At 45.2% G+C, this 11,328-nt stretch overlaps 1 protein-coding gene across 1 annotated transcript; it reads right to left on the bottom strand.

Annotated features, from left to right (window-relative positions):
* Positions 1–33: 33 nt before the first annotated feature.
* Positions 34–4,547, bottom strand: chgb (chromogranin B). Its single transcript, XM_068576449.1, has 7 exons — positions 4,403–4,547; positions 4,216–4,262; positions 4,027–4,117; positions 1,917–3,723; positions 1,738–1,837; positions 1,140–1,244; positions 34–401 (listed from the first exon to the last, which is right to left on the bottom strand). Exons 1-7 carry the CDS (start codon positions 4,446–4,448, stop codon positions 321–323), a joined length of 2,277 nt encoding a protein of 758 aa, XP_068432550.1. The 5' UTR covers positions 4,449–4,547; the 3' UTR covers positions 34–320.
* Between the last annotated feature and the right edge of the window lie 6,781 nt (positions 4,548–11,328).

Below are 11,328 nucleotides of genomic sequence, written 5' to 3'. Positions count from 1 at the left end.
ACCAAGAAATAACTTGAGAGATGTTTCGTTTTGGTCCCAGAATAACTCCTTTTTATTGAGTGCAGATCCAACAAACTCTTCAGAACACAATGATTTGAATAATTTGTCTCGGATGTATCTCTTATAATCGCATATTTTGTCTTATATATATATAATCATAAACATCAAAACCATTCCCATGCTGAGTAATTTCATAACATCAAAATATCACAAATACGCTGATAAACAAGTTGATGGTTTTTTTGGCAAGGCTCCAGAATAGTTTTCTTCGTTAGCGCTGTAAGCAAACTAAAGGCGCTAACGCACAGTAACATCCCGGCTTATGCGTTGTTGTCATGCAACTTGGCGGCGATTTTCTGCAGCTCTGTGTCCATCGCCGCGAGGTTCTCCAGCTCTTTCTCCTAAAAAAAACCACAAGAAGTAGATACATCAGCACCTAAACACATCACATGTTTTCCTTCCATTTATGGAATAGAAATAAGGAGTACATCATCATAAATTGTGCTTTGTTTACTGATAACTCTTCCTAATCTGCATAAATTGGTCATTTAGGTTAATCGGCGTTCCCGTTATCATCCCTTTGATACTTCACCCGACCTGATTAGTTTTGCTGATCCAAAGTTATGTGACAAGATCGGGAGATCTCCAAGGCCGTATCGCTCTTTTTTAATGGGCTTATTATGACTTTGATTGCTCTGGCAGGCCATAATCATGCGCTTCTTAGTGTGATTACTGCAGCAGCCATAAAAAAAAAAAGTCCATGTGGAAAATGCAAATGAAGGGAAGGGAAAGAGGGCAATAAAAACTCATCTGAAGCATTCAGGAGTTGAGGAACGCGTCGCTGAGAACATCGGTTCCATCGCTCCTTCATGTATTTGGGGCCGTGCTCACGAGGAGGCGGCTCTTGATGTGCATTTGAACATATGCATAATATGCTCTGTGGCTCTGAAGGCCTGACATCTCCACAGAGAGATTTCCATAATGAGCATTTGCATAATGTGTCTTTCGTTGCGACATAGTGGTGTTCATCCGTATCAGCACATCACAGGACGATAGCGGCTCGTTGGAGGTTTAACAAAGTGAACGTGACAGCAAACGCTTCCTCACATCAGTCATGAAGGTCCTTTTTTTTTTCTTACCTGGCTTAGTCCTCTCTGGTGCATGCTCCTCTTGGGCTCCTCTGGACTGGAGTGGTGGGCCAGCTGGTTCATCTTGTAGCTCAGCAGCTGGGCCACTGCGTCCATCTGGACACATTGAAGGCAACGTCAGGTTACGTTGAATAAACTACAATAAATAACACTCTGCCAATCAGAACTTCACTGGTAACTGAGCAGGGTTTGTACACGGGCATGGAAAACCTGGAAAAGTCATGGACTTTAAAAGAAAAAGGTTTTTTCCAGGCCTGGAAAAGTCCTTAACGTTTTGGAAAAGTCATGGAAATGTGTTATATTCATGTGTTCATGTCATTCACCGAGATTTCACAAAATGTTTGGTCATGAAAATTTGGTTTAAAGTCATGAAAAATCCATCGGTCAAAATGTGTACCCACCCTGAAAAATAAGTGTATTAATAAAATTAATAGATGCTGGGTTCACTACTTCATAACATTGGATACATGCGTTTAAAATGCTGAGAAAATTGACCAAGGACCATGGTCCGATTTTGTTCTTAAGCAATTTGCAACTAAATCATTGTTTTATATATGCAAACCCCCCCCAAAAACAACACAATGCCCACCTTGTTTGGGGTCGCAGCGTGCTCATCTGAATCCCTTTTGTACCAGGCAGGATGGTAGAAACCCCTAAAGATCCAGGGATTACGCTTCTCGGCCAGATACCTGAGCAAAAAAAAAGCCAAAATTAATGTTCATGCCGAACGTAGCAGCAGTTGTTCCCTGTGACGAAAGCTAGAAGTACCTCATCGCCTCGTCCTCGTCCTCATCCTCCCTTTGCTCTTCGTCGTCTTCTGACGAGCCTCCGCCGCGCTTGTGGAATTTCTTTTTGTGGTGGTACCGATGCGTCGGTTTCCAAATGCGCTTCTCTATCCCCGCCTCTTCTCTCTTGTCGACGCCCCACTCCTCCTGGCTGCGCTCCTCGTCCTCCTCGTCTCGCTCCGGCTCCGCCAGCTCTTCGTCGCGCTTGTGCCTCCTCTGGTGGAACCTGCCGGCCCTCCAGTCCCTCTTCTCCATCCCCGTGTCGAAGTCCCAGTATTCCTGGCTGCGCTCGCCGTCGTCCTCGCCCTCGAAGGGTTCGTCGTCGCCGCGCTTGTGCCTCCTCTGGTGGACCCGTCCGGCCCTCCGGTCCCTCTTGTCGACGCCCCACGACTCCTGGCTGCGCTCTTCGTCGTTGTCGGGCTCTTCTCTTGCTTCTTCTTCCGCGAGCTCTTCGTCGCGCTTGGGTCTCTTCTGGTGGAACCTGCCGGCCCTCCAGTCCCGCTTCTCCATCCCCGTGTCGAAGTCCCAGTATTCCTGGCTGCGCTCTTCGTCGGGCTCCTCCCTGGCCTCCTCCGAGAGCTCTTCGTCGCGCTTGTGCCTCCTCTGGTGGAACCGTCCGGCCCTCCAGTCCCTCTTGTCGACGCCCCAGGACTCCTGGCTGCGTTCGCCGTCTCCCAGGTCCTCCGAAGGCTCGTCGCCGCTGCGCTTGTGGTACTTCTTCTTGTGGTGGTAGCGATGCGTGGGCTTCCAAATGCGCTTCTCTCGCTCCTCCTCCTCGCCCTCGTCGCCTTGCCTTTTGCCCACGTCCCAAGACTCTTGGCTGCGCTCTTCCTCCGGCTCCTCCTTCTCGTCGCCTAAAGGTTCCTCGTCTCGTTTCTGCTTCCTCTGTTGGTACCTCGGCCGATAGCTGGTCCTCTTCTCGAGACCCCAGCTCTCCTGACTGCGCTCGTCGTCTTGATCCTCTTCTCCCCGTTTCTGCTTCCTCTGTTGGTACCTCGGCCGATAGCTGGTCCTCTTCTCGAGCCCCCAGCTTTCCTGACTGCGCTCCTCATCCTCATCCTCATCTCCCCGCTTCTGCTTCCTCTGTTGGTATCTCGGCCGATAGCTGGTCCTCTTCTCCCGCCCCGTTTCGTCGAGCCCCCAGCTCTCCTGACTGCGTTCATCGTCTTCCTCCTCTTCTTCTCCCCGTTTCTGCTTCCTTTGTTGGTACCTCGGCCGATAGCTGGTCCTCTTCTCGATCCCCCAGCTCTCCTGACTGCGCTCGTCGTCTTCCCCTTCCTCTTCTCCACGTTTCTGCTTCCTTTGTTGGTACCTCGGCCGATAGCTGGTCCTCTTCTCGATCCCCCAGCTCTCCTGACTGCGCTCGTCGTCTTCCCCTTCCTCTTCTCCACGTTTCTGCTTCCTTTGTTGGTACCTCGGCCGATAGCTGGTCCTCTTCTCGAGCCCCCAGCTCTCCTGACTGCGCTCGCCGTCGTCGTCGTCGTCGTCGTCGTCGTCTTCCTCCTCCCCTTCCCCCCGTTTGTGCTTCCTCTGTTGGTACCTCGGCCGGTAGCTGCTCCTCTTCTCGCGCTCCGTTTCGTCCTCGTGTCTCTTCTCCTTCTCGTCACCCAGACTCCAGGACTCTTGGCTGCGCTCGTCCTCTGGGATTTCTCGTTTCCCCTCGATGGATTTCAGGAGATCCTCGATGTCTTTCACGTCGGCTCCGTTCGGCTCGGGCACCTCTGGCTGACCTTTGGCCGCCGCCGCCGGCCCCTCCGCGATCTTCTTGTCCAGCGGGGCATGTTTAACCCCTGTGACGGGACGAAAGAAAAGAGATGTATAAACATTGACTTAGTGTCGCTCTGAGACTTCAACCTTTAGGTCAAATCCCGTCTCCTATGTGATGATCACTTGATATTTGTGTTGAAGTAATTGTGTTGGAGGACACGGTCTCCTGAGTGAAGAAGCGGCATGAAACCCGTAAGCAATATTAATAGCTCTACTTATTTTAACGCGTTTGAATCTGATCAATGTGTCATCGACCTGACAGTTAAAAGAGTGCATTGATGCTTTAAATACGCCTGTTTCTGAAAATGTGCGTGTGTGCTACAAACCTGCTTGGAGGATGTCTTTGCATTCCTGGTCCAGCTGTGAGTCCGGTGTGGACAGAGCTTTGGACAAGACTTCAACCAGACAGCGTGCCACCTGCAACACCGCAAAATAAACCAAATATCTGCTTTCATTTCTGCAAAGCTGCTGTTTTAAAGTAAACAATCAAATTGCATTGAAGAAATAAAGCATACCACATCGTCTCTCTGCCCTTCTTTTCCCAATGGAAGCGTTAGATTTTCTGCATCAGGGAAAGAAAGAAAGGCATGGTCGAAGGGTTGCATGTATTAAAGTGAAAGTGCCTCTGTCCGTGGTCCTGAACTATGCTCACTAACTTACAGCGCGCTGCAAGAAGAGGAAAACCACGACTGCATCACTTACCTGTCAACAAAGACGCCACCGCAACGACCACGAAAATAAGTCTCATCCTGGCGAGATGAAGGTTTATATCCGAGGAACTGTGCGAGGCAAAAAAGCGCCAACTCAAGTCCCGATCCGAAAGCGAGGGAGAGAAGCTGCGCTGACTGGGCGCCTGCTGCTCTGAAGACTGGAGCAGAGGAGCTCCTCTAATAAAGAGAGGAGTGGGCTGAGGGGAGCGTGGGAGGAGGAGGGCTCTCGCTATGTCATGACTCATTAGACCTGGAAAGAGAGAGCGGTCCGACTGAAATGTGACGCGTGCACAATGTTGACATTTTGCAGAAAAAGCGGATTCGCAATTACTGTCACGGTTCATTCAGGTTGATCATTTAAACTGTTTGTTTTTTTTAGGCTAGGGGGGGACTGGCACTGTGTTTGTGTTTAATGCCATGTCACGCCAGAGGACATGTAGGTACGTGGTGGTGGGAGGTGGGGCATCATGAATATCCGTGCGCTCTTCTGCAGCCGCATCCTCAAGCCCTGAAACACTACTTTGTAATGAAGTGTGCTGTTTTATTTTTTCATGTCGGAGAGAGGAGTTGATTCAGCTCAGCCTTCAGTGTGTTTATGCTGCCGGTGTTGTTATTGTTGTTCTTCGTGCAGAAAAAGCAACATATTTGAATGTGAAAGTCAAGACATACTCATGCTAGTGTGCCCTGTGGTTTAATCACTCGACATGCGATGTCTTTGTTCTTCAGACGGGGCTCACCCTTCAGTCTCCGGTCTTATGCAACACCCCTGTATCATCAACGGCAATGGTGCCCTACATGTCATGGATCCCATATATGGGTCTGTACCTCTTGTTCCCCATCGTATGAACCCCAAATGAGTCCTAATACTTGCTGAGTTCTTCCAACTCCATGGTTCAGGGCCTTAACAACATGCCATATACTAATAACACACCTTTTTTTGGAAAGGTTAGGACCTAAGGGATCCAAATCCGCAACAAAAATGCCTGCTTTTCTCGAAAAAATCAGGCGCTGGTGCTTCACAGGTGACAACACGTTAGGCTGATGTCGCCATCGTGGAGTTTGACCAGCCAGGATTGAGCCCGGGCTCCTCAATAATTCATTCAGCCTTCAGCACATCACCGTCCAGCTTTTAGATGAAAACTGGTGAATGAAGACCTGGATTGTTGTGGGTAAACACTCGAGTGACGTGGAGAGGATTGTGTACATCTTTTTGCAGTTTTTTTTCGTCCGAGGTTGTTCATTGATCCGAAGTATTATACACAGCTGCAAGGACTCATTGCGTTGACAAGTGTGTGTTTGCTTATTTGTATTTGTTCCGGATCTCAAACTTTATGTGAATCCCCAACTTCCCGACGGAAAGTAGACAACGCATGAGCGGTGTCTTAATCTCCCGTAGAACAGGATGAGCCGACATGTGCGGCGGCGACGGAGCTCAAACACAGTGTGCTCGGCTCAGAGCGGCTGGGAACATCCAAACTGACAACTGCTGGCATCTTCTTTTTGGCACTGTTTTTGTTCTCATTTCATCGTTCAGCAACTTGTTCTCCCTCGGTTCCTTCTCTCGTTCTGACACGAGAACAACACCAGTCAAACGGAGACTTGTTTGAGACTAAAAACTAAATAACTGGAACCGTACAGGGTTCTTCAGCTTATAGGAAAACCCTTTTTCGTAAAGGTAATACCTGGAGCTTAGCATCCAGGATTATACCTACAACCATCATGGAAAAGGTTCTCCAGCTCCACCCAGAACCCTCTCTTTTCCAACTTCAAGAACCACCTATCGAGAACCTTGTGTATTCCAAGGGTTTCATCAAGGACCTACCGAGAAATTCAAAAAGTTTCATCTCGGTCCGCTGGTTCTAACGAGAACCCATTCATCTTCCAAAAGTTTCATCTATAGTCCACCCGGTTCTACTAGAGAACCCTTGTACAACCCAAGGGTTTCATGTAGAACCTTTAAGCTTAATGAGTGCAGTGTAACCTACAACAATCATGGTTGACAATCACAGTTGCGTTGGTTCGGTTGCGGACGTTTGAAGAACTCTTTCTTCCAAAAAAAAGGTTCCTTAAGAAGAAACAGCTTCTTGTGGCACCTTTGAAAAACCCTTTCTTTTTTAAAACGAGTGTATATATTCTATTTGTATACATGTGGGCCTCTGTGCATGCTTTGAACTGCATGAGGATAAAACAATGTATACATGGGGTGTTTACACAACAAGCACTGACCTTTATATTTATGGCAAAGTGAATTCAAATTCAATCATGTCTTGGAAAACCATGAGCCCAGAAAGCGTAACAGCTGCGAGCAGAATGAGAACATGCGTGCTCCATAAATCTGCGCTCTCGCCTCGCGTGCCCACATGACTGCCTGCTGACGTCCATCTTTGTCGGCGCTGACAGACCGCCATTGTGGCAACGGACATAATTACTGGTCAGGGCTTAGAACAACATATCGTATGTCCGAGCAACGCGCGCTAATCTAAAGCAGCAAGCGAACACAGTCTTTTGTGTGAATGTGTGTGTGTGTGTGTGTGTGTGTGTGTGTGTGTGTGTTGAGCATCAGCAGCAGGGTGAGAGAAGCTCTGCAGTTTTACTCTGCAGGCCTCTGGGGAGGAAGTGATGTCTGTGAGAGAGACTCAATGCTCCACGGAGAGCCATTCAGCCACTAGATATCAAAAGCGCTCAAGCACTAAATTATACAAGCCCGATGCTCTGAACAATGCGCGTGTGTGTGTGTGTGTGTCCGAGAAAGCCTGTGCACTCATGTGGCGCTGTATGTGTGTGTATTTTTTTTGTTTGTTTATGCCCTTACTGCTATTGCTCCAGGCCTGATTAATATTTTAGTGCGCCATGAAGATATAGGAGTTTGCAGGCTGGCTCTGTGTGCACGACTCAGAGTTGTCCCCGCCGTCTGCACCGCCACGATCGCGACTGTTTACATGCGACAACAAAAAGGCAGAGTGGCTCATGATGAGCACAAGGCAACACGCCCGCTTGAAAGCCTCGGCCGGGCTTTGATGTTCGGCTTTAAGGTTTGGCTCGCAGCCGCTGAGGGACTTTGATGACGGTCCAAGAACAACAGGGGAGTCTGTGCGTGGTCATCTGTCGCCACGCACTCACCTTTGGGTTAATGTCTGACATTAATGGCGCCGTTTTCTTTTTCTTTTGTGGAGACGATGATAATTGGTCGCGTTGAAACAATCTGATGTAAGATCTGAGGCAAAGTTCTCACTAATTAGCAAACATCCATTCATCCCTAACGTCTTTATTATTGCTCAAATAGTTATGTAACATGACAGTCTGACAGCACACTCACAAAACAAATATGTACGCATACATCAATGGCTTAGAAATCATTCATCTTCTGAGCAGCTGCTGTGTTCAGCCAACAGCTATCAGATCAGTTTTCTTTTTTTAATAAGTAATAACAGAATGAAACCTAAAATGATGAATAAATAACGTGCATCTATCTTAATGAATAGAGTGCTGCAGAGTTTAGTCCTAAAAACCCAGAAATTAGGACGTTTTTCCACGGTTTCCTCGTTTGGAAGAGCCGCGCAATGCTAACTTCCTGGTTAGCCGACAGAAAAACATTTTCCCTGTCGCTCTTTATTGTAACAAGTTTAGTGATATCCTGACTTTTAATCCAGCACCATTACCAGGTAAAAATGTTAATACTTGCTAAATTAAATACATTTCCATCAGTACAGCAGTTCTTTAAGCGAACTTTAGCATGCTAACCAGCACTAACTAAGACAATGAACATGCTACGCTGCAAAACATCCGCATGTTAGCATGTCGGGCTAGCATTTAGCACAAAGCCCATTGACACAGGGACGCTCTTCAAGAACAAGACGTCAAGATTAAGTAATAAAGAAGGACAGACCTTAAAATCTATGTCACACCAGCTCATTTTCTTTAGTGCACCGGCTTGGAGCCCGAGACAAATTTCCTTGGGGCACAATAAAATATTTCTTATCTTATGTTCCCAAACAAAAAATAGCACAAAAAAAACAGCAAGCACATAATGAGCCTGGAGGTCAGAGGTCCTGCAGCAGTTACTTGCTTTTGCCCCAATAATAATCCAACTCTGCCCATGTTGTTGCAGAGCCTCCCTCACAGACATCGCGGCTATCGCTACCTTTCACTGTCGGTGAACTAGTGAGACCAATGACCCGTGCAGCTGTCATTATAAAGCTTGGATAAGAATGCATAAGCTTGGTTGTTTGTGCATTCATCAAAACAGGATGATGAAGGGCTCATACTCTGGATAGTGTAATGCTATTAGCAATGTAGTGACGCTATTAGCGTCACTATTGTAGCAGCAGCGTGCCGTCTCAATAGGACTCAAGAGGCCTGCAAAGGATTCAAACGGCCCATAAAGAGGATCCGGCTCTGATTTATTGTGTAATACAGGCTGTGAATGATCCTCGTTACCAGACAAGCAGGTGATGGCTGATTATGATGCACAGTCCTTAATTATGGGAGCTCCTTCATCACATCCGCTAGCTCCTCTTTCTGTTGTGAATCAGAATATGGATCCAGGTTCATAATTAAACATCCTGGAAACAACCTGAAGGACAACGGCAGAACGGACTGCTACTGCCATCATTCATGAGTATTTTCTTTTATTTAAATCAGGCACACTGTGTTTTAGTTTTATTTCAGTAATATGCGGCGAGGGGAAGATCGTAATGAGGTCTTTTGAGAGAGAAGAATGATGAGTAAAAACTGAGGAAGGGTAAACGTGAATAAATTATGAATTGTGCAGAACAGGCCGGTCTTTTTTATAATATCACGACAGCTCTTAAAGTGTATTGTTCTCAGAAGAATAATGGATATTAAGCCAGTTTCACTAGCAGTGTGTGTGTGTGTTCTCACAGTGAGAGGATATGAAAGGTATTTTTTTTAACTTGAGCAAAGTGACTCGTTTCACAGGTCAGTCTTTCTTTGTTTTAGTCGCGTTTATAGTTACTTCTGCAGCACCAGCTCATTTTTAATGGGTTTAACGCGCGGTATGGATTAGTTTGTGTTAATTTACAGCAATAGATTATAATTCATTTTCAAGGAAACTAATGGAAAACAGACCATTAAAAAGAGTGTGATAAAAAAAAATCATATTAATCCTACACAATGGGCGCTAAAGATCCATGTTGCGTTTGTGTTTTTTTGCGTTTTTTTGCTTTATTGAATTGTTTATGTTGTGTTCAGGTTGTTGCTCGCGTCAATGTAGATATTGGATAATATAACAATATTATAACACTTTATAATAAGGGTACAAATAATGTACCAATAGTTTTTGAGAAAAGAGCCCCAAGACTCTGCAACACTCGGCTGAGTTACTTATTTAAAGTATTTCCTCAAAACACTTTGCCTTCCTTAGTACTTCTATTTGGGTATTTGTGTTTTTCCATTATTCTGTATAACTTTGTTTCGTTAAGCGCTTTATACATAAAGATATTATCATTATAAGTATTGTGACAATATTCAGAGCAATTGTATATTTATGTATTTAACTTTTATGTAACAGGAATCCAGCTGCAGTCGATCGTCAGCTCGCTAAAGATTACTTTAGTATATGATTTCTACTTGTATGTAACCGAGAGGTGAAATATTACTCTTTCAATTCCAGTTAATGTTTTATCTTTTTTTTCTTCTTGAAAATCCTCGCCTGCCACGGTAAGTTTGCACCGTGGCTGTATAGTTTTGAAAGCAACTTTATTGTATGAAATATATTTTTTATATGAATAATTGAAAGCCTGTCGAGCTCCACCGGAGTCCCTCTGCAGTTTTATGTGACTACAAGAAGAAAATGTGTTATATTTGTAAAAAATGTGTTATATTTGTAGAAAATGTGTTATATTTGTGCGCCTCGGGCTTCTGATTGAGCTTCTGGTGATTCACTAGTGAGTCTAGTGAGTCATGAGGATCAGATTTGATGGACAGTGTGAACATGAACAAACAAAAGTCCTCCGATTTTAAATCAAAATGTTGATGAACTTTGATTGCTGAAACCCCAACAGTAAAGACGCAACTTTAGCAGAAGATTGTGTCTTGATGTTGGACTTTATTGCTCGTAATACATACGTTTTAGTGCCTTTAATGTGTTGATAATCGTTTCTTTTTAGCTCGTATTGTAGTATACAGCATTAATAAACTTTCATATTAATTTTTTACAGACACAAAGCTGCTCTTTCCTGCACTATTACTGCTCATCAGTCGTATTTCATCACCCCTAAGATAACAAAGCATTGTCCACCGGTGAATAACATCATTTAACGGGGCGGTGTTGCATTTCCTCTGCTGCGTTTTCATCATAACTATTGATTTTGACGCGTTAATGCCAACCAGGCCTTTTTAAAACACCAGCGGAGCACAATGCTCAATGTGAGGAGATCATTACAAACGTTGCTCCGAGGTCGCCACACAGTTTATTATCTCTGCAGCTGGATTAACTATATTCACTTCTATTGAACTGTGTTGTGTGATCTTGTTGTTTGCATATTAAAGGCAGGTTTTATGCATTTGTTCTCCACAAAGCACAAAGCCAAGGAGATCAAATGATGTTTTCTTTTTGCATTCTTCTTCTTCTTCTTCTTCTTCTTCTTCTTCTTCTTCTTCTTCTTCTTCTTCTTCTTCTTCTTCTTCTTCAAGGTGTCACATGAAAGCTCAGCAGAGGGAGGACGTCTAGTCTTTTTTTTATCTGCTCGAGAGGAACAATGTGCATTGATGAACACTTTAAATTAAAATATTGCAAACAGATATATTGCACATAAGAGCTAACCCAGGTTAAACTATACCTGCACACGTTTGGGTGGACAACAGCTTCTGGTTTGTGTCCCTTCGAGTTTATGACACTGTTTTGCCAGCGGATCCTTTAAATTTCATATTTTCTCTTTCTTTTTTTTAGCTCATTGA

This window comes from Clinocottus analis, unplaced genomic scaffold (genome assembly GCF_023055335.1).
Source record: "Clinocottus analis isolate CAN_PGR_092001 unplaced genomic scaffold, fCliAna1.0.p SCAF_15, whole genome shotgun sequence".
NCBI classification, from domain to species: domain Eukaryota; kingdom Metazoa; phylum Chordata; class Actinopteri; order Perciformes; family Cottidae; genus Clinocottus; species Clinocottus analis.
This window is presented reverse-complemented; position numbering and strand designations above follow the sequence as displayed.

What these genes read in the sequence shown, in the direction of transcription:
- chgb (XM_068576449.1), bottom strand. Translation starts at nt 4,448, where the DNA reads ATGAGACTTATTTTCGTGGTCGTTGCGGTGGCGTCTTTGTTGACAG. An exon ending in CAAAGACATCCTCCAAGCAG is followed by an intron (nt 3,724 to 4,026) that starts GTTTGTAGCACA and finishes GTCCCGTCACAG; the next exon opens with GGGTTAAACATGCCCCGCTG. An exon ending in ACGCTGCGACCCCAAACAAG is followed by an intron (nt 1,245 to 1,737) that starts GTGGGCATTGTG and finishes CAATGTGTCCAG; the next exon opens with ATGGACGCAGTGGCCCAGCT.